This window comes from Alosa sapidissima, chromosome 22, assembly GCF_018492685.1.
Source record: "Alosa sapidissima isolate fAloSap1 chromosome 22, fAloSap1.pri, whole genome shotgun sequence".
In the NCBI taxonomy this organism is placed as follows: Eukaryota; Metazoa; Chordata; class Actinopteri; order Clupeiformes; family Clupeidae; genus Alosa; species Alosa sapidissima.
Genome location: NC_055978.1, coordinates 26782314 through 26805339, shown reverse-complemented (window position 1 = coordinate 26805339; position 23026 = coordinate 26782314). Strand labels below are relative to the sequence as shown.

General features: G+C 43.6%; 2 protein-coding genes across 7 annotated transcripts; both read left to right on the top strand.

Annotated features, from left to right (window-relative positions):
- Positions 1-810: 810 nt before the first annotated feature.
- On the top strand, positions 811-19136 carry ldb3b (LIM domain binding 3b). Of its 6 annotated transcripts, XM_042079049.1 has the most exons (11): positions 811-828; positions 1044-1282; positions 7266-7417; positions 9516-9591; positions 12675-12697; positions 13335-13343; positions 14120-14323; positions 15847-15876; positions 17838-18004; positions 18357-18393; positions 18544-19136. In XM_042079049.1, the coding sequence occupies exons 2-11, from the start codon at positions 1187-1189 to the stop codon at positions 18638-18640; spliced, it is 891 nt and encodes a 296-aa protein (XP_041934983.1). In that variant the 5' UTR covers positions 811-828; positions 1044-1186; the 3' UTR covers positions 18641-19136. The 6 variants fall into 6 exon arrangements, with proteins under 6 accessions (XP_041934983.1, XP_041934981.1, XP_041934982.1 ...); XM_042079046.1 differs by lacking the exon at positions 811-828 and having other exon boundaries at positions 913-1282; positions 14138-14323; XM_042079044.1 differs by lacking the exon at positions 811-828 and having other exon boundaries at positions 914-1282.
- A 1051-nt stretch (positions 19137-20187) lies between these two features.
- dusp12 (dual specificity phosphatase 12) lies at positions 20188-22742 on the top strand. Its single transcript, XM_042078592.1, has 6 exons — positions 20188-20605; positions 20688-20801; positions 20896-21014; positions 21164-21251; positions 21339-21516; positions 22042-22742. The coding sequence occupies exons 1-6, from the start codon at positions 20352-20354 to the stop codon at positions 22189-22191; spliced, it is 903 nt and encodes a 300-aa protein (XP_041934526.1). The 5' UTR covers positions 20188-20351; the 3' UTR covers positions 22192-22742.
- The last annotated feature ends 284 nt before the right edge of the window (positions 22743-23026 follow it).

Genomic DNA, 23026 nt, shown 5'->3' with positions numbered 1-23026 from the left:
TGTTTTTACTTATTTTTTTAAAATAAAATCATTAATTAACACTATTGTTTGCTAGTGTTTTTGTATTTATGTGTGTGTGTGTGCGTGTTTGTGTGTGTGTGTGTGTGTGTGTGGATGGGGGGTTGTCTACTACCGTCTGGCATGCACCAGCTACAAAGTGGTGGCAGCAGTGAGTTATTGGACAGGCAGAAGACGAGGATTATATTACACACACTCACACACAAACAAACTCACATAAACGCATATTATGTAACTCCTATTATACTGACAGGCATGCAGAGAAAAGCAATGAAAGGGACCTAAGAAGGTTAACCCTCCCCCGTCACACAGGCTTAATGGGCTGTTGAAACTGACCTCCTGGGTGCCCATGCTAAAGAAGAAGAGAGGGGGAGAGAAAGGGAAGTGAGAGAATGGGAGGATGTAGAGGATGGAAATAAAAAGAATAAGAGCAAATATTTCCATTTGAGAGACAATGTGCTGTTGTGTGTATGTATGTGTGTGTGTGTATGTGTGTGTGTGTGTGCACAAACACTTGTGTAATTGTCTGTATGTGCGTGGTCTCATCAAAGAGGGAATGAGTGAGTGTGTGTGTGTTGTGTGTTGTGTGTTGTGTGTGTGTGTGTGTGTGTGTGTGTGTGCCCATCAGGGGAGATAAGAAGAATGTGTTGGCCTAAGACGAGGCTAAATTCGCCCGCATGAATCACGGTGCCCCCCAGCAAACACAGTGTCCCCTTACATTCCATATATGGACCCTGGGGGTCGGAGCGCTATCGGCACTCTTCAGTGAGGGGCTATTCTTAGGCTTGTCTGTCCAGGCCATCCGAGCAGGCAAGAGCTCTTCCTCTTTCCTGTGCCTAGCGCCTTTTCCATTAAATATTCAGGGAGCTCAAGGGGGTCTTTGGGGGCTATCAGAGGGTGGGGTCGGGCTCAGGGCTATAGTACGCTTGTGTGCACGTGGGCAAGGGAGAGTACTGCTGTTAAGGGCCCGCAGTGGCCGACGTCTGACTCCGCTGTTTGCATTTGTTGTTGTTGATTGTTTACAGAGGCTCCTTCGGCGGCCGTCACCCCGTGCGCAGGGAGAGACGTGACTGGAAGAACACTCCACGGAGTTCCCGACGCCCCCCCCCTTGCCCCCGCGTTCAAAAGAAGCGTTCAAGCTCTCTCACTACTTACTTCTCGGATCAAGATGAGCGGCTACACTGTCACCCTCAGTGGCCCTGCGCCCTGGGGCTTCAGACTGCAGGGGGGCAAAGACTTCAACATGCCCCTGACCATCTCCAGGGTAAGGACCTGGTGTCCTGCACCCACTCACCAGCACACTCGGCTCACACTCATCCTCACTCTCACCTCATTACACAGCACTAGTCCACAGCTCACACTTACTCTTACCACAACCTCCGACACCCACTAACAACTACAAACACACACTAACAAAACTCGTCAAAAACAAATACTTGCCTGCTGCAAACACATTTCACACAAACAAACCAACCAGATACAGATGCTTCACTGTCCCGTTACACTGCTTACACTTGGGTAGTGCTGAAACATTTATCAGTGGTCCATACAACCCTAATACAAACTCTTTCACACCATCTCTTACATAACCACTTAAAGTGTACAGCATGATAACAAACTTTTCACTACATAACACCCCTTCACTTTAGTCAAGCTTGTCACATTTCTCAGATCTATGTATGTGATGTTCACCTCTACTGTCACTGAAAATATCTGTTGTAGTGTATTGTACTTGTAATGTAATGTAATGTAATGTAATGTAATGTAATGGGACTGAGATGGGTACACCTCAGTGCTAGAACATTCTCTGTTGTTATTGTTTATGGTTTGGCTGAGCCTGCAATGGCCTTAGGACAGTGAATCTTCTGAGGTATTTACAGTCTGTTGGCCTATGAATAGCTGATGGTGAGGTGTGCTTTGTGCTAAAGTTGTCTGCGCGCGTGTGTGTGTGTGTGTGTGTGTGTGTGTGTGTGTGTGTGTGTGTGTGTGTGTGTGTATGTGTGTGAGTGTGAGTGTGTGTGTATGTGTGTGTGTGAGTGTGTGTGTATGTGTGTGTGTAAGTGTATGTGTGTGTGTGAGTGTATGTGTGTGTGTGAGTGTGTGTGTGAGTGTGTGTGAGTGTTTGTGTGTGAGTGTGTGTGCGTACGTATGTATGTGTTAAAGTTGAGGGTAAGTGAAAGGTGAGAGCCCCCCCACCCCACAATTCAGCTGTGATGGCTCTCTCTATCCGCTCACATAATCTTGTCACGGCTTTGGCTCTTGAGGGAGCTGTCTGGTTTCCTCATTAAATGATTTATTTCTCTCGTGTTCCAGCCACCGTCACCCCAGGGAGTGTTACCTGCTCACGTGTACCAACCCCGTCCATAAAACAAAAACCCCAAAGCCTTAACCTCCCCTACCCAGAGTCAGAGGGGGCATTGCATTAGCTAATACTGCCAGGTCCCTCACCCAAGTGTGTTCTGTTCATATATTTCTCTCAGAGACAAGGTGTTATTGCCTAAGCTCATTGAAACAGGCTTTAGTTCAGAAATCTCAGCTTACTGGACATGAGATGTGCGCGGTGTGCTTTCTGACCGATGGCACTGCCAACCTCTCAGTCTGACACTGAGCTGCTGGGTCGGGCAGATGTGTGGCCAGAGAGATGCTCACATCAGAGAGAGAGAGAGAGAGAGAGAGAGAGAGAGAGAGATAGTGTGTATGTGTGTAAGTGTGTGTGTGTGAGAGAGAGAGAGAGAGAGAGAGAGAGAGAGAGAGAGAGAGAGAGAGAGATAGTGTGTGTGTGTGAGTGAGAGAAAGAGAGAGATAGTGTGTATGTGTGCGAGTGTGTGTGTGTGTGAGAGAGAGAGAGATAGTGTGTATGTGTGTGAGTGTGTGAGTGTGTGTGTGAGAGAGAGATAGAGATAGAAAGAGAGAGAGAGAGAGAGGGAGAGAGAGATTGTTCACTATTATATTAGTGCAAGTAAATATTAGATATTTATTGATATTAATATTAGATATTTATTGAGTATCAATGAGAATACAGAGGCTTCTACCTATGGACACCAGGAAAGAACTGATCACTAGGAATATGGGAACATTCAGATAGGAAATCCACTTGAAACTGTTTGAATTTGACAAGCATTTTCAATATGAATGCCCTGGGGTCTGACAGGAAATACCTTCATTGCAAAGCAGGGGATCCATTGAAGTTGTAAGGATATGAAAAATATTTCTGAACACCGAAGAAATCTGGACTCAAATTTGGTACTAAAATTGAGCTGACAGGGCAATAAGCCAAATGCTACAGAAGTTGGGGTGTTAATAAGCAATGCAGTACGGAGTAAGACTTGTATACTACTACTACTACTACTACTGACCACAAGTGAAATGTGGTTATGTTATATGTTTCCCACCTGTATTTAAGTAGATTACAGTGCGATATTCTAATTCCACTTATTATCAAATTCAATTAATTGCTCCTCTCGGTCTTTGAGCTATCTGTTCACCAGTGTTTGTGCTCAGAAAACAGTGTTTGTATACAATGCTTCCTCTTTAAATGGGAAATAAATATAGTGGCTTGAGCCATAAACTACCCCTGCCAATCAAGCACAGGGGCGTTGTGTGGCTGTAGCACAAAAATCAACAACATTTCGCAAAACCTTAAACAAATCATAGCCCAGTCTAGCCCAGAGATGGCATATGCCCCCTGCTTATATGTCTGGTTTTGTATAAACCTGTCTGTGTCTTAGTGCTAGGTTATCCTAGGAATTCAAGGGGAGAAGCATCCCATGCAATTTCATAGATTTTTATTTTGTGTGTGACAAAGAACAAACAGAGAATGTAATAAATTTGATCTAATTTATTATTTTTCCTGACATTTCATTCTGTCAATGACTGTGAGATTGGCCATTACGTATTGACAAATGGATCTGTGTTTGTGCAGCAACCTTTCGAAAATGTCATTTTAAGAAAGCCCCTGCTTTAGTGGTCTTAGTGTTGCAGCAGGGAGTGATCTTGCGTTGACACTGACATCCTGCATTCCATCTCACACAGTAAAAAGAAACACAACTCTGATTAAAAAATGTGTGCACTACTAGCCTGCTCCAACGCTCAATGCTAAATTATCAATCACTTTATCTTACACCATACACATCTGCCACTCAAAACAAACACACCGCACCACACAATAAACCATTCACTGACTAAATAATGCCCCGCTACATCATTTACACATAAAACCATAAGTCACTTTTCTGTCCATATTAGTCATGGGCGTCCATGTGGGGCTCCCTATAAAAAGCATTCTGTAATCTCAGCTGATGGCCCGGGCTGGGGTGGCATCCTGCCACTCGGAGGGCTCTGCCTGGTAACTGATTTAGAATGGGGATGAGAATGGGGATGAGAGGGTGAAGGTCAGAGCTCATACAGATTTGGTGGGCCATAAATATGTTTGGGATCAAGACAATGGACAGCAAAGGACAATGGCTGCTCTCTCTCTCTCTCTCTCTCTCTCTCTCTCCTCTGATATGTTTGGAGAAAGAGTTGATGGTGGCCATTGGCAACCCTTCAGCATTCAGATTCACTTATAACACTCTTGCTATTTCCGTGAGGGGGTTTGTTCACTCTGCCAAAAGAAAGTCTCTCTTCAGCATGTTCTGTTGGCAAACATGCTTCTCAAAAGGGTGACAGTCAACTCCTGCTGTGTCTGTATTCTGTTTCCCTCCCTCCTCTCCCTCTCTCTCTCTCTCTCTCTCTCTCTCTTTCACCAATTCTGTTTCTTGCTTCTGTTTGTGTTCTCGGTTATGTGTAGGAGTTTCTCAGCCTCTGTGTATGAATGAGATTTGCGGCCCATTGACAGCATTAGGGAAGAGGCGGGAGGTATGCATTGTGAAGGTCAGCTGTGGAAAAGCCAAAGGTCAAGGTACCGTTCCCATGGTGAAGTACTCTCCTACAGTAATAATGGGATATGGATTGCGCTCTGTGCATATGGAACTATACTAGAGGACACTGCCTGACAGCAGGGATGTTCAGCCCATCATCAACCATCACAATCACTGCCTCTCTCCAGGGCACCTGTCAATCACGCACCAATTGCTCACTGGTGGAGGGCAGGTCTGTCACACACCTCCCCCTAATCGCCACTGGTCTGGACACTTCAGCTGCAAGAGCTCCAATAATCAGCACACAGCTCTTCCCAGCTTGGCACCTCTTCACTCCCTTTCGCTGCCTCTCTGCCACAACGCAGAGTGAACACCAAAGCTTTTCATTGCCTTTGTGGCTAATTGCATTGATAGCCGAAACTACGATTTCACACCAGCCTTATAAGGTTACTCACGAAGTGTGGACTTATTAATCAAAGCGAGGCTCTTTTGTGTGCGCGACGGATGCCAGTGGGAGTCTGTGCCAGTAGCCTCTTTCTCAAGTGCCCTCACAGTGCCAGGGTGAGGAGAGGGTTTAATGAACGGCGAGGGCTTTGGTTTTGATCGTCATTTGTCTAATTAGGGTTCCGTTCACTGCTCAAGACAGATAGGCAAAGCCATCCAATGAGAATGATCCAAAGCCCCCTATTATTGATAAGTGATGTAATGGTCCCACAGGAATGTGTAGAAGGACTTTCGCATACTGAAAGGACTGGTTGTCCTAGTGACTACTCTGAATCACTCGTGTGAAACTACCTCGTCTTCAAAGGCAGTGAATGCTGATGGACACCGGCATTTCGGCTTGATCACTTCAAAACGTTTTAGAGGCTCATTTTATTTGCCAAAACCCACTGATCTAAATGACACCAAATGTTCCAGTTATTCAGGTCTGCACTTTGGAGATTTGTTTTTTCCGACCCACAAAAGATTGTCTTGGTTATACAACTGAAACTGAGCAATGCTGAAGTCTGAGCAGAGCCACACCCCTCCTCCACTGCTCTCTTCCATGTCGAGCTTACATAAGCAGAGTGCAACAGTAAACCTCAGGGGCGACATAACTGGGAGCCCTAAAAAAGCACATGGCATCCGACTGTGGATCCGTTCCGTGCCTGCGGCGAACTCTGCTTAGAGAGAGGATGGGGAGAGATGCTCCAAGTTTAACGTAGTGTGCCCACTGCTTTAAGCATCCAAATCCCTTTATTTGTGGTGAAAGGGTGAATAAACTCCCAATGAAGGGAGAGTCTACAGAGGCTTTGCAGGTCAGTTCTACTGATGGGACTTTATGAGGAGGGTAGGAGACACTGGATCTGCGCCAACTGTAGGAAAACATCATACTGATGACCACACCACTGTCATGAATGAGATATATTGTCAATAAACCCAACAGGGCAGCAATGAGTCACTTGACTGTCATTAGTTGACCATGTCTGATTCTGCATATTTGAAAGCTGATAAATATATTTATACATTTTATTATTTATAAATGTATCACAGCTATCATGTGGAAACTCTGGCTTAATGATCCCAGCTTGTGTACTGATCTCATGGAGCAGATGATGCTCACCCATGCCTGCTGAGAAGCAAAGCTACAAATAGCTGGTGTTTTTCTGGTATATTACCGAATAGAGTTTTGCAGAGCATGTGTGCGTGCGCGTGTGTGTAGGATCACCTATTCGTTAAGGGAACACCTCTGGGACTGGTGCTGTGCCATGCTGCCCCCTCTCTGGGCTGTGAGTGATGGGAGCACATGGATGGGCAAAGAAGGAAGCGGGGGGGGGGGGGGGTTGGGGGGAGTGGGCGTGAACAACGGCCTTTATTTTTAACACTTTAACGAGCTGCCTGTAAGAGTAGTCATGCACCCCTGGCCCCAGAGCATACTCACTTTGAGCTGTTTCTTTGTTTGTTTGTTGCGCGCGTTCATTTAAATTCATAACTGTTTGGTAAAAAGAGGTAAAAACCATTCTTGAGGGAAGACGGTATATAAAAAGAACCTCATAATGTAATTTTACGTCATTATTATGAAAAGAATCTCTGTTACCTCTGCTGCAGCATTAGTAATAGGATATGTACAAAACACAGCAATCCCAAACATGTCATAGTAATAGCCCCCACATATGCTGGAGTACTCATGAACTAAAACTTGTCAGACAGAGGTCATAGCTTATACTTTGTTTCCTAGCGCTGTATATTTTAACTGTTCAATTGTAGTATATCCTTAGATTGAAATCTTAACATGGGCAAAGTTAGGGCTTGTGGCAGTTTACTGGCAGTAGAGGCTGTATTAAGATCAGGGAGAGTGACAGTGGTACTGTGAGACTTGTGTCCGCTGATGGATCTCTCTATCCCTAGATCTCACCAGGCAGCAAGGCAGCAACAGGCAACCTGGCCCAGGGTGATGTCATCGCTTCCATCGATGGTGTCAGCACAGAGGGCATGAGCCACCTGGAGGCCCAGAACAAGATCAAGCAAGCTACCCACAAACTCGTTCTCACCATGCAGAGGTAAGCTAACAGCTTACACCAAACTCATCTTCACTATGCAGAGGTATCCAGACCAACAATTGCCAAAATCCAACATCCCAGTCCAGCGATATGACAATTCATGCCATACTCATAGCATCAGCATCCTCCCTGTATACAGTACTGGTACATTAGTCAGCATTACACTTCTTCTATAAAGGATAAAGTACCCATTAAGTAAACATCCTTCTCACCTTTGTATATGTAAGCTATAGGAACCCCACAACATCATAAACAGGAAAGGACACACTAATAAAAACTTGAAGCCACACCTTGTACACAGCCCAAAATCCAAACACATCACAAGAACTCCACTCCATGTTTAGTGACTGATGGTGTGGATAACAATTGTATCAGTATCATTTGAAAGCATTATCATTGGATGAAAGATAAGTGAATTTGGAAAAGAGAAAGCTGAACTATTTTGCCTGGTGTATCTAAACAGTGTTCAAAGAGATCTGTGGTCTGTGTTTATCTTGTGGCTCTTCCCTCCTTCAAGGGATGCACTCCAAACTAATCCCAGCGAGGCTTATCCCCCTTTTAGTCACAACAAAAGCCTCCCTACCCAAAGGGGACTTGTCACCCAGTGTTAGAATACATTATGACATTTTGGATGAGAAACATTTCACTTAGCTTTATATATCTCTCTATGTCCCTTAATGAAGGATGAAGCACACCTTACTTTCAACAGTAATAGGTGACATATGGGCAATATATTCATAATTGTTATGTTGCCAAACAGTCTATCAGGCAGGCCTATATCCGACAGGCACCCATATATCTGACTAGAACAGCATGCCTTCATTTTAGGTTAGAGCTTTATTATCATGATTGTTTGATGGTGATCCAAACACATTTCCTTTGATGGTTTCGAAATGTGCACTGAGAATGCTGCGATTTTGAGTCTGCTCCCACGTTGAGTAATTATTTAATGTCACGTTTCTCTCATTCACTCTCTGTTTTCTCAGTTCATGTCCTTCTTTTTGGGGCAGCAGCAGTGATTGACAGGCTCAGCTTTGCAGAGGAGTAGGGGCAGTCTTGCTTCTCATATTGAGTGCTGTGTTATGGATTTCAAGTGACTGTTTAGAGATGGCTGCTATTTTTCCAGAGTAAATGTAACCCTCCACAGGGGCTATGATTATCTACCATCTTTAAAAGCAAAAGTTAAGGCAACAGACACCATTTGTATGAGGAAGAATAAGAAAGAAAGAGAAAGGAACTTTTAAGGTTATTACTAATGTCTTGGTTTGATACAAAAAGTGAGTAGAGCTGGAACAATTATGGCATCAAGACACTATATCATAAGACACAACATCATAAACGTGATATTCATATTGAATGGACTCATATTGAATAGACTTGGGGAGTTTTATGTGAATTATCAATGAGTGATGTTGAGGGCTCTCAGGGACCCAGAATATGTGGGGAATTGTTTCCCTGTAGTGAGTGGATAGCCTGGGAATCCCCATACGAACTTTCAGCAATTTTGGGAGGCCATTGAAGTCTGTTTCCAATGTCCCTAAAAAACAGGCACACAAATACAATTGCTAATCTGGCATGGACATGTATTTCTTTGTAACTGAGTAAACAACTGCATTTAAAACCTTGGTTTACAAGATTGCTACATTTCTGAAACGATTTGGTAGAGTTTAATGCACTAATTTAAGTTTACCTTTTCCAGACCCACTCTCAATTGAGAAGGGTCTGGTGTCAACGAGACTATAGTGTGGATGTACCCTCATGGTGATATTTAATAACACTGTAATATGAGATATTACACACTGCCTCTAAAAGGTGCTATGCCATAATGGATCATGATGACCCCTATCTGATGAGTTACATTATCAGTAATTTGATGATAATGATAATATTAATGATAGGGTAAGTGAAACATTGTATCTCCATAAGTGACACTCGTTGATAGGACCGGTTCAAAAGCTCTTCACCCTGAATGGCTAGGACAGTGTGGTGTGATAGACCTGACCCTCTCTAATCTTACACAGTCCTCTAGCTGTTGAGTGCTCTAGCTGTTGAGTGACCAGAGGCAGTCACAGTCAAAGGTGCTGTCATTGTGTTCCAGGTCGAGACGTCCCGCCCCTGTTCCAACAGCCACCCCCAGAATGGACTCACCAATGCCAGTTATCCCACACCAGAAGGTATGGCAAACATTTTGACACAAATAAACGCACATGCACACACACACACACACACACACACACACACACACACACACAAACACACACACACGCACATCCATATATCTATGTATGTGTATACTCAAACGTACGTGCATGTATTTATAATGTCATATCTCAAACAGATACAGTAATTTAGTCCACCAAGATGAAAAAACTCTGGGCTCTGGTCCATATTTAGCTCTGTGGGGAGATTTCCTCTGAGATCTTTACATGGCTGTGGACTCCCCCTGCCCCCCTACAGTCAGCTGTTGAAAAAGCTGTCATCCCCTGGCTTCCCCTGAACCCCCCATTTGTATAAGCAGCGTGTGATGACATAAGACGGCAGCTTTGAGAGGACTCGCACCTGAATTATTTACATAATACCTGCCTAGAGCAGCTGGAGCTGGAGCTGGCCCTGGCCCGCATCCTCCTCGTCTGGGTCGAGTAGAGGAAGCATGTGGAGCACACAGAGGACCATCCAGACAGTGTGCCTGTCAAACGTGGCTAGACAGCCTTTCGAAAAGCTCCTCGGCACTTCAAGGCTGAGGCATGGGACAGACAGAGAGAGAAGGATGGACAGAGAGAGAGAGAGAGAGAGAAGTGGTGGGTTAGGTGAGAAGAGCAGAATGGAACATTAATAAGCTGCTAAAAGCTGCTCTTGGATGAACTTCTGCTGCCCATCATAAAGCTCAGAGCACACTGTGGTCATTCATGGCAATCCAGAACAGATGAAAGAGTGCTGGAATCACACACACACACACACACACAGACACACACAGACACACAGATATACACAGATATACACACATATACACACATACACACACACACACACACACACACACACACACACACACACACACACACACACACACACACACACACACACACGCACACACCTCCCTCTACCTGCCTTCTCTACCTGGACCACAGTCTACAATCTCTTCTACAGTGGAAGTTAAGATAGGCTAGATGCTCAGAACAGAGTGCAATTGGCACCACACCTTCTAACCCCTCACATGCCAAGCTCAGCTGGGAATGTGCCTGCTGAAGAGAACAGCAGGCTTACCTGACCCCGACCATACCACCACCCCGTCCCCCACGGCCCCCATCACTTAACCCTGCTCTCGGTAACATGAACAGTACCCTGGCAAAAGCCTCCTGCTTCTATGAGCGCAAGCGTTTTCCAAATGACAGCATACAGTGGTTATTTTTGACCGTGCTCATGACGGTTCCACCCCGAGACGAGTGTCACGTTTCTTGGAAAAGTGGCCGCCAGGAGCCTAGCAGGATCATTTAAAAGATATCCGGCACATAGCATTCATATCACTTTGCTTTAGCCGGTTAAAAAACAAAACAAAAATGGCCTCTAAGCTAGCACTATCTAGCATAACCTTTTCATTGGTGAGAGCCTGTGTCTCAAGACAGGACACCCTAGAGAACATACTTGGGGACAATTTGAAGCATTTGGTATAGATAGACACCAATCTGTTAGTTGTGCATTAGGGTGAGTGTTTAGCCCTCTGCCTCTCAGCACCTACAGGTGGTATGATATGGCTTGGGTTACCCCCATATCCCAAATCTAACCCCTCTCAGGTATGTTCCATAATTTATTCCAGCCTCTATTTGCAGCTCACGGGAACAGAATTCCCACCAAGAGACAGCACATGGTGTCTCTGCCAGTTACACGTGCCGGTGTTCTAATACTCAACGGGGCATTTAATCCGCGTTGTACTCCGACCTTTAAGACAGTATAGAGTGTTGGGCCAAACTGTATGTCATCTCATTATATCCACGCGGTATGGGAGCAGCCTGACTGGTTGTGTGTCATCATCGTGTCATCATTTTCAGGGAAACATAATGTTACATTAATGTTAATCACAGGCAGCGTTGTGGACGCCTAACTTCTGTCCTTGTCAGTCACAGTCCACCTGTGGGCCTGGGCATTTCTTCCCAATGAGATGTACACCACTAATATCTATGCCATCATGTGACAAGAAAAGAGCACGTGCCACCATTTCCATGGCTAGGTTATAACGCTGTGGGTGAAAGGATATATTCGTGTCTGTATTCTGCCAAGCACTAAATACGTAGTGTTATTGAGGACTGAAGCACTAAATATGTAGTGTCACTGAGGACTGAAGCACTAAATATGTAGTGTTATTGAGGACTGAAGCACTAAATATGTAGTGTCACTGAGGACTGAAGCACTAAATATGTAGTGTCACTGAGGACTGAAGCACTAAATATGTAGTGTTATTGAGGACTGAAGCACTAAATATGTAGTGTTATTGAGGACTGAAGCACTAAATACGTAGTGTCACTGAGGACTGAAGCACTAGAAGGGCACAGCCCTTAATAATAATTCAATATGACTGGGATTATTGTACCCTTATATCACACTGCAACTGAGGGACTGGGTTTTTACAAGTATTTTGTAATAGATGTGTGGTCTATTGGCTTGTGTGAAATCATGATTTACTCTGCTGCTTATTTTAATCACAGACACAGAGACAAATTGCATTGCTTTTTATGAGCAGACGATTTCCACAACCATGCTGAATTTCTTTTGACACTGATCCAATGAAGTCGTTGTAATTGTTACATAATTTAGAAGCAGTACACTCCTTTTCATGATGAGTTGTGAAGTGTGTTACTGAGTTAAAGCAAACACTTCCACTTTAATCATTCACCACAGCCTCTGATACTCTTGACACTGGTGCAAATTGTGCTCATTTACGCATTACTTAAGAGTATAATTAAATACAATTGTTTTTGCTTTTTCTCTGTATTACCAGTGAATATTAAGCTTATGAAATTATGAGTACGGGAGCATGACAGACAGAATAGACCTGAGTATATTAAAGCACAGTGCATGCTATCTTTCAAACATCTTTCAACGTGTCTCCAATCACAATATTGATTCAAATAAAAACAAATTTTTATTTTGATTCAAATAAAAACAAATTACTATTATTCACACAGAGACATTATGAAGTGAAGAGCTCTAGGGCTGAGTTATAACTGCTGTCATATGTTTCTCTTTTGGTTTTCTCCTGCAGATCATCGCCAACACAGCAGGAAAGTCAGTACCAACACTTCTACAAATTGCTCATGTGTGTGTTTGTGTGTCCTGGCCTGGCCTGGTGTGACTACATTCATTCTGACATTAAGAGTGTACATTTCTGGTTGTCTTATGTGATTAATGTGTTAATTTGATTTACATTTGAATGCATGTACGGATACATTTAAAGTATATTTAATGTATCAATAAAGCTGAGTGTTGTTTGAGGTTGGCTATTTCATATGTGATGAATGTGTGATAAATCTGCAATCCGTCTAACTCTCAACATCAACAGAAGCTGCTCCATTTGGGCATGTGCTAAATCTGCTTCATTTAAATCATAAACCTTGACAAAAAGTACAGTCTGCGCAGTGAGTATTGAGGGGACTGTTGTAGTGCATGAAAATAGACCTGCCTGCTCTTCGATTAAGTATTCAAAAAACCCCAAGACCAATGAGCATGAGATAAAAGCCACACTGTTAATAAAATATAACTGAACTTGTTCTAGTCACAACTAGTTAAAGCACATTAGTTCTGAAACTTTGCACTGTTTGAACACATCCCTTTGCGCTCACTTCATCTCACTGCACAACAGCACCCCCATCTGGTCGTTTTGAATTATCACATTCTGTATGTCTTGTCTTCTTTTGTCTTTCAGTTCATCAAAGTAAGTTTGTCTTCAAGTGTGTGCAAGCAAGCTTGAACCCTAAAATCAGAAATAGAAAACTCTGGCTTTAGATAGTAAAGGCCTCCGCACTCTCTGCTTTCGATATTTGAATATGTTTCGATTCCATTGTTTTTCAATACAACCCCACACACCAGCGGCCAGCTACGCTGCTGCCATAGTGGCAATACTGATACAGTTCTATTTTTGGCGGCACCGCTCAATAAAATCCATTGTTAATCAAATGCTTGTCAGTTAAAAATGTCGAAGCTGGGATGTGTGGCAAGTAACAGGGCACTCATGTTGGTGCCTATTTGTGGAGCGCTTAAATGTCCTACCGTATTTTGGTTCCAACCATTCACTAATTCAGCTGATTCTACTTAGCACACGTCTTTGGCCAGCTACATAGATAGATAGATAGATAGATAGATAGATAGATAGATAGATACTTTATTGATCCCCAAGGGGAAATTCAAGACAAATCAAATCAACTCAATGGTGAAATCACCTGTGCTAAGTGCACAGATAGAACCAATACATGGTAGGACCTTCTGAAGCCGGAGTTTTTTACACCTCAGACCAATTAATGTGGCTACATCCAAAAGCTCCTCCTGCTTCTTCCTTCTAACAGTCCCCCTCCCACAACCTGTTTTATCCCTTTCTTTGTTCCTCTCTTTCACAACTCCAACTCCTCCCTGTGTGGAAATCCCTCTCTAACCAACCTCTCACCACCCTGCTAAACTCCACCCTTGGGCCTCACTACCTGCTGCCACTCACAGTCAAGAGTATGTCCCCAGCTTCAACCCCAGCGTGCTGAAGGACTCCGCCCTGTCCACCCACAAGCCCATTGAGGTGAAAGGGCCCGGTGGCAAGGCCACCATCATCCACGCGCAGTACAACACTCCCATTAGTATGTACTCACAGGACGCCATCATGGACGCTATCGCTGGCCAGGCGCAGGCCAAGGGCCACGAGGGAGCGAGGTACGTGCCAAAACTCGACCGAAACTCACCACCACCTCTCGTCCACAGAGTCTGCGCTTGTTTAGGCAAGCATAGCGCTGAATGCCTCTGGCAGTGCAGAATTATGGATCTCTCCTTCTCTGCTGACCTCTGACCTATGGGGTTTTGCATTTGCCATGCTAAGTTTTGCATTGAAATGTATTTCATTATTGCAGATAGTGGAATGGTAAATGATGACAATAAACTGTACTGTGGATTCTGTGATTTGTAGTTTTATGGATATCTGTGGTCTGCTAAATCTAAACATTTCCAGTACAGAAGTGTGTGTAGTTTGGGTTGGCTGGCCTGCCTTGTGGTTACAGTAGATTTTGAGCTTTTGCATTTGTTGTCTGTATCAACTTCATCTCTGCTTTCCCTCTGATCTCTGTTCTCCCCCATCCACACTCCACCACTCCACCAACACTCCACCAACACTCCACCACCACTCCACCAACACTCCACCAACACTCCACCACTCCACCACCACTCCACCACCACTCCACCAACACTCCAACACTCCACCACCACTCCACCAACACTCCACCACTCCACCAACACTCCACCAACACTCCACCACTCCACCAACACTCCACCACTCCACCAACACTCCACCACATCCACCACTCCACTAACACTCCACCAACACTCCACCACATCCACCACTCCACTAACACTCCGCCACCACTCCACCAACACTCCACAACCACTCTACCAACACTCCACACTCCACCAACACTCCACCACTCCACCAACACTCCACCACTCCACCAACACACCACCACTCCACCAACACACCACCAACACACCACCACTCTACCAACACACCACCACTCCACCAACACTCCACCACTCCACCAACACTCCACCACCACTCCACCAACACTCCACCACTCCACCAACACTCCACCACTCCACCAACACTCCACCACATCCACCACTCCACTAACACTCCACCAACACTCCACCACATCCACCACTCCACTAACACTCCGCCACCACTCCACCAACACTCCACAACCACTCTACCAACACTCCACACTCCACCAACACTCCACCACTCCACCAACACTCCACCACTCCACCAACACACCACCACTCCACCAACACACCACCAACACACCACCACTCTACCAACACACCACCACTCCACCAACACTCCACCACTCCACCAACACTCCACCACCACTCCACCAACACTCCACCACTCCACCAACACTCCACCACCACTCTACCAACACTCCACCACTCCACCAACACTCCACCAACACTCCACCACTCCACCAACACACCACCACTCCACCACCACTCCACTAACACTCCACCACTCCACCAACTCTCCACCAATACTCCACCACTCCACCAACACTCCACCTCATCCACCTGCACCTCCCCTCCCCTCGCACCCCACAACTCCCTTCTGCTTACCCCCCTTTTCCCTATCCCCCACCCCACCCCACCTCAATACCCTCCTACCCACCTCTGGCCCATCATGTGACCGTCACTAGTGAGGAGCCAGAACCCGGAGCGGCCTTTGCGTAAGTAAAACCCACTGCCGTCCCAGCGCTCTGTGCCCAATTCTGCCCACTAGCTGCCCGTTCACCTCGCCCATCTCTTTCCTGACCCATCCTCAGCTGCATGCATGCACATCCATCTCCATTCAGCGTCTGCGTCTGTGACCTGAGCATTCCCAGGCTCGCTCTCAGCTCGAGGCCCACAGGACATGGAAACTGCTGGAAACTATTCCACTGATTCTGTTGAATGTACAGCAGGGCATTCTAGTAAATTGTTTCCAATTACACTGAAATCAATGAATACACTCTACAGACTGACGGATGGGTTTTGATTTAAAAAATAAAAAAAAAGATTAGGGCTGGAACTGGTGCCATGACAACAACAAATGGAAATGCATCATGTTTGAAGACAACAACAGTAAAGCAGAGATTAACAATCATGAAAGCATACTTATGTGTAAAAACTAGGGCTGTCAAAATAACTGATTCATTTCGATTCATTAATTTCAGAAAAAATAACTGATAAAAAAAAATAGCGCAGATAAATCGATTCTGTATGACCTTTGACCCTGATCCGTTCTAGTCAGTAACCATTAGACTGTAAAATGAAGGAGAGAGAAGAATAAGTGCTGCCTAGATCATTGATTGGAACATTTACTTTTAAAAAACGGCCTGATGGTGTTGATAAAAATAAAGTGATTAAAATAAATTCCTCTGCAATGTCTGCAGCAAGTCGCACATCAATGCAAAGAAATAGTGTTGATATTGAGGGGAGTGTTCATTTATTTTCATTGTGTCTATGTGAAAAACTTTTGAATTTATTTCCTCAGCGTATTAGGTAATATCATAGATTATTATGGTCATTATTTGAACAGTGAAAATAATAATAAAAGAGTTTTTGAACTTTAATGTCACTAACGCTGAATATTCAATGATTCATTTGAATTTAAATATTTAAAATACTTTCACAGCAAAAATTATATATGCGATTAATTCAGATTAATTAATCACAGAGTATGTAATTAATTCTATTAATTTTTTTAATCGATTGACAGACCTAGTAAAAACAATCTGCCATCTCCTTCAGGCAGCATTGAACTTGGGTCATTTTCTTTAAAGGAAAATTCCGGTATTTAGCACTATAAGTCCCTTTTCTGGTTTGTTTTGGATGAACTAGAGTGGTGGATACCGAAATTTTGACGATTGGTCCTGTCTCGACTTTTCTGACTCAACAAACCTTAACAACCCTTAACGTTCGTTTTCAAAACTGTGCAACTCACCGAGTGGTTAGTGGTGTTCGTTGATTATTAAAATAAAATATATCGGCGCAATGTATGATTTCCAGCCGTCTTATTTGCTATTGTGGAACTATTTTTTCAGACACCTCACAACCCTGTATAAACTTCCGCTTAATATTTGAACCTGAAGCATAGACGGTGGCGCAGTAATATCAATGTGCAATGAGTCTTCCAACAGAAATCAATGGGATTTAACAAAATGGCAAATAAAACACGCCAGAAACTGTATTTCACTACGCTACTTGTTTTGGAACATAAACGAACACCACTAACCACTCGGTGAGTTGCACAGTTTTGAAAACGAACGTTAAGGGTTGTTTTAGGACATGTTTCAGTATGCCTGTTGGCAGCCACTCTGAGTAGTCAAAGGCGATTCAAAACGAGTCAGAAAAGTCGAGACAGGACCAATCGTCAAAATTTCGGTGTCTACCACTCTAGTTCATCCAAAACAAACCAGAAAAGGGACTCAAAGTGCTAAATACCGGAATTTTCCTTTAAATATGATTCTCCAAACTCTCAATTCAACAGAAGTAACAATTACACTGTATCATTGCCAGGGCACTCTTTAATTAAGTCCACAATTATGACATTAACTAGTCTTAACTTAAAAATAATAAATCACTGGATATCCACAGCAGACTGATATACTGAGAGCTCTCTCTCTCGTTCTCTCATTTCTCTCTCTAGCACTCTCCCTATGAAAGACCCTCTGGTAGACAGTGCTTCCCCTGTATACCAGGCCTGTATTAAGCCAGAGGACAGGGAGTCCGAGATGTCCGAGTGGGCTCGCCGTGCAGCCAACCTACAGTCCAAGTCCTTCCGCATCCTTGCCCATCTTACAGGGACCGAATACAGTAAGTCCAATCCTCATCTCTTCCTGTCCTCCTCTCTCTATTCAGTTACTACAGTTGTCCTCGGATTGCTAAAAAATATGTTTTTGGGGAGTGCAGCATGTGGCACAAGCAAGTAACATGTACAGGTCCAGGTGCTCCTACCTGCAGTCATTTCCCGATCCCAATCTCTCTCTGCCAGTCATTTCCAGTCTTTCTCCATGCATCCTAAATAAACAAAACACAAAGCCTGGTGAAATACAGATAAATTGTGTAATTCAGTCGGTCCTAAATGGAATTGTCACTTACATTAGATGGAAATAAAGTTAGTTATCAAGAATGTTAGTTCTTTTCTCATATTTCTTTTTCTTCACAGTGCAAGACCCAGATGAGGAAGCTCTGAGGAAATCGAGGTACTGTAAATTTGAGTGTGCCACAGTTTCCTTTTTCATAGTACAGATGTTAGCATCAAGTGTAGAGAATATACACTGTGTCATTTCAGGATAACGATTCTAAAATATTTCTTAAACATTTATAACGTCTCCTTTTGCTTCCCTGCACAGGGAGAAGTTCGAGTCTGAGGTGAAAGGCCCACGATTTGCTAAACTGAAGAACTGGCACCAGGGCCTGTCCTCACAGATCCTCAATGTCACGGAGTGAGCTGGACCTATAGACTGGCAGGGGGGCAGAGAAAAGAGGAGGAAGAGAGGAGGTGCAGGAGAGGAGAGGAGAGGAGTTATCTAACTTACTGTCTGGGTTGTGAGTTCAACTGGTAGACGGTGGCCCATATAAGGGGAATCGGCTCCCTTCGTGTGTGTGCTGTTCATGCGTCCACTTGTCTCAATGCTCCGCCTGTAGCCGCAGTTTTCACTTTCACTCGTTTTCACTTTTTTTTCGTAGACTTCTTTGTTTGTGTATGTTTTGCTTGTTCTGTTTCTCCTGAAAATGAAAGTTATTATTGATGTACAAAGACAAAGCCAGAAAAGGGAATGATGAAAATGATACTCTAAACTTGTAACACAAATTTCTCACTTTCACACACATGAACACTACCCTTACACTTACCACGCACACACCTTACCAAATGTACTATTGTTAATGTGAATAATATATATATATATATATACATATAATAAAATACTTTATTTAAAACATATCAAAGTGTTATGTGCTTTTGTGTGACTATGTACCAGCCTAAACTCATAAATGTTGTCTCACCTTGAACAATAAAGTTTCATTTAATGTGTTTAAAGTAATTCTAGTTTATAATTCACCAATGTCAGCATTTTCCACATGTTGTGCCAAAGGCCTATAAACCGAATGCCTTGTCCATTCTGTGAACTACCTGCTCTTCGTCACTGGTGCCAGAGAAGAGAGTTTGGCCTGCAGTCACAGTCAGCCCAGTGGTACGCAGCCCGCTTCATAAGACTGCAGAACTCTTCATCCGTGACACTGATCAAGGGAACATAATCCCTATGTGGATCATCTTGAAAGTGTCTGGCTAAACTACAGGATAGTCAGTTCTCTCTCTCTCTCTCTGTCAAAGTTTGCTGCTCTCCAGGGAACTTTAGAGTGATGAAAACGGCTCTGCCAGCGGGAAGGCCCTGCTGCATCAGCATTTGGCCAAACTCCTATCAAAGAGCAAGCTTACATTCCTCTGTACAGAACTTAACAGTTTATTAGAGCTGTGTTACAAGAGCTGCAGTCCTCGTCATATAAGCTATTTTCTATCAGCTGTCCATGATGGCCTCTATCAATGATCAGCCACATCTAGATTAATGATTCCTATCTTAGGCTACTTACCCCAATGTCAACATAACCTGCACCTTGCAAGTTACTCAAAGCTATTTTTGAAACGTCTATTGATGAACATACTGGCTAATTCTTAAAATAATTTAATCACATTTCATCCACCACAAGCAGGGGCAGTAGTCTACCTGAGACAGTCCAGTGATCTGTTCTACTCTGTAAGAGTCAGAGGTCGATTGTTGCCATCTAGCGCTCATAGGCCGGCACACACATAGGCTAAATCATTTTACATCAATAACACACATAATGTTACAAATGCAATTGTGAGCTGTTAGCCAGACCCAAAGGTAGCCTACGCTCATTATTTTTTTCTAGGTAGACTACAGGTTCCAGTTTGACGTGTTCTTCAACGTCAAGAAAACAATCAAGTCGGAACCAATGTTTTTCGCAGGTGTTTATTCCGGGACTGCAAAGATGGAGGACATCAACAAACTCTGTTCCTCACTCGTGGTAGTAGCAGAGAATGTCTAATCATAGGAACTATTGGGGTCCATGCACTTATCTCTCATTTATATAGATTTATTTAGCGATTTGATCATATGTCGTCTTTGTTCTCATAAGCATGATTTTGGTTGAATCTGGTCTTTACATTGGGGCTGCCTCGGACCTCAAAGACCTCACAAAATTATCAAGTCAGGGTATCACTCATGTTCTCACTGTGGATTCGGAACAAGTAGCTCTACCGTCGTCTCAGTTCATCACCAAATATGTTCGGGCCCTTGACGATTCGACCACTGATCTCCTGAGTAAATTCGACGAGTGCCTTCAATTTATCGACGTTGGGAAGGAACCCTCGTGTTCAGTACTTGTTCACTGGTAAGGTGGCATGCTGTAGGTGGAAATTGTGACAATATAACACTTGATGCAGGAGTCTAATCGGCAATGACTTGTCTCACAGTCATGCAGGCCAAAGTCGGAGTGCTGCGGTGGTGACAGCATACCTCATGAAAACTCACAAGATTACTCTTGAACAAGCTCAAAGTAAACTCATTCAGGTTAAACCTGATGTGAAGTAAGCCATTTCTATATCTCGTACTCGCTCAAGCTGTGATTTGTTTTGGCACAGCTAGTGTATTTTTTAACGTGCCTCAATGTCACACTTTTAGGATAAACGAGAATTTTCTGGATCAGTTAACATTGTTCGAGTCGTTTGGATACGTAGTGGACTTCTCCTCGCCACAGTACAAACAGTTCAGATTAAAAAACCTGACGGAACGGTACTCAGGTATTGTACCTATTAACTTACTTTTCTTGTCAGATCGCAGTAAATTATGAAATATTCCTCATGTTCTGTCATACCATATCAGAAAACGTATTTCTGGTAAGATGTCAGTTTAGAGAATACCAGTGAGCAGTATCTCTTTACCTCTCCAGATCTGAAAGATTTGCCAAAAGAGGTCTTTGCTGCAGATCCTGGACAAAGCCAAAACACAGAGATTTCCTACAGATGTAGAAAGTGCAGGTATATCATCCCCTCTGCCAACAATATTACAGTCAGTTTTTTTTTCTTTTTACGGGACTTACTGCCTTGAGTTTACCCCCCATCTAGGCGCACACTCTTCTGTGGTTCCAGTATCCTCAGCCATGAGGTGGGTAACGGCCCAAATGCCTTTCCCCACAAGAAGACTGCAGGCCCTGGCTCTGGACACCACGCAAGTTGCACCTCCTACTTTATTGAACCAGTGCGGTGGATGGAGGACGCCCTGCTGGGAGTCATGGATGGGCAGGTAAGTTAATAGTTAAACCTCTTAGCTTTATCAATAGGTCAACACACTGTACCATACTGTAGAAATCTTTCTATCTTTCTGTTAAGTAAAGAATGCAGTTCTGCATTCTGCCACGCCCAATAACGTTGCTTCTGTGTGGGTCTGACCCCTACATTCTTACACTAACCATCTTACTCTTGACCAACTAACCAGCAAAGGCAACGAGCACTAGCCACTCAGAGGCAGAGTAGAAAGCCAGTGGGAAGAGCTTTAGGACTCGTTCTGAGGAGGAGACCGTTGAAGAATCAGCTGAGACCAGACACTTTGAAAAGGGGCTATATTTTGAGGCGAAAAGGACACAGCAGATATACTGTAATAGCTAGAAATGCGTAAGCAAAGTTAATATCTCTCTGAAGTGTATCCCAAAGAGCATGAATCAGACATTGGAATTCTGTGGACACGTAAACAGTATGGATGAAGAACCAGTGTGTGAATCATTGCACAGTAACATGGATTCCCTATCCTCTATGTTCCTGCTGGTTTCAGCTCCTATGTCCGAAGTGCACCTCCAAGCTGGGCTCCTTCAACTGGTATGGGGAGCAGTGTTCCTGTGGCCGCTGGGTGACTCCTGCCTTCCAGATACACAAGAACAGAGTGGATGAAATCAAGCACATCAACATACCTGCTCTTAAGTGATGGATTGGGAAGTGTCTGAATTTAAAATCACAACTTGATTGTGATTTTTGATATTGTGACTGTAAATCCCACGTGTGAACTTTGACCAAGTGCTTATGTTTAGTGGTGCAATGCAAAACAGCTTGAATAAGAATCAGAATCATGCTATGCTTCATGTTTTATACTGCATTTTTACACCTTGATTATTCTTTTCCTAAATCTACACTCTGAATGAATAGCTGACATTCTCCCAATGTCCTGATATTATGATATTTTTTGCAATACATTTCATAACCACAAGGGGTCATTGAAAGCATGAGAGAACAGCTCCACGGTACTGTACACAGTACTACAAGCATTCTCAAATTATGGAAAATCTAAAAAATGCAGACGGTCTATTTTGTGTATTCGTGTACTGTTTAAGTACACTACAATAACACAAATATGTACAAGTACTCTGCTTATTTGTACATTTTGTATTCAAAATGAACATCTGGGGGAAAATAAGTGTTTGTCATACACAAATATTTCACCTTACTCTGTAGAATTAAACTGTATTTGCAATGATCTAATCAGCCTATGAGTGCTCATCTCTTACTATGACATTATGTGTAGGAATGTTCTGCTACATCTTAGAATAGATCAGATTCAGCATATTTTCATTGATCGAATTAAAATAGTGTGGTTTAAGTTGTACCAACGAGGAAGCTTCTTCATTTGAAACCTAGCTGTTCAGAAGAAGCCCTTTTGAGAGAGAACATGGTGTGCCTTCGTTTGTTTTTATCACAAAATGTCTGGTAGGCACAGCCTGGCTCAGAGCATCCTCCACTGGTTGTACTAGTCAATGATATGAGGG

Excerpts from the sequence above, each read along its gene's own strand:
- dusp12 (XM_042078592.1), top strand. The coding sequence starts at position 20,352 with ATGATTTTGGTTGAATCTGGTCTTTACATTGGGGCTGCCTCGGACCTC. Across the intron at positions 20,606-20,687 it reads TGTTCAGTACTTGTTCACTG|TCATGCAGGCCAAAGTCGGA; the intron begins GTAAGGTGGCAT and ends CTTGTCTCACAG. Across the intron at positions 20,802-20,895 it reads CAGGTTAAACCTGATGTGAA|GATAAACGAGAATTTTCTGG; the intron begins GTAAGCCATTTC and ends TCACACTTTTAG.
- ldb3b (XM_042079049.1), top strand. The coding sequence starts at position 1,187 with ATGAGCGGCTACACTGTCACCCTCAGTGGCCCTGCGCCCTGGGGCTTC. Across the intron at positions 7,418-9,515 it reads CTCGTTCTCACCATGCAGAG|GTCGAGACGTCCCGCCCCTG; the intron begins GTAAGCTAACAG and ends ATTGTGTTCCAG. Across the intron at positions 18,394-18,543 it reads GAAGCTCTGAGGAAATCGAG|GGAGAAGTTCGAGTCTGAGG; the intron begins GTACTGTAAATT and ends TTCCCTGCACAG.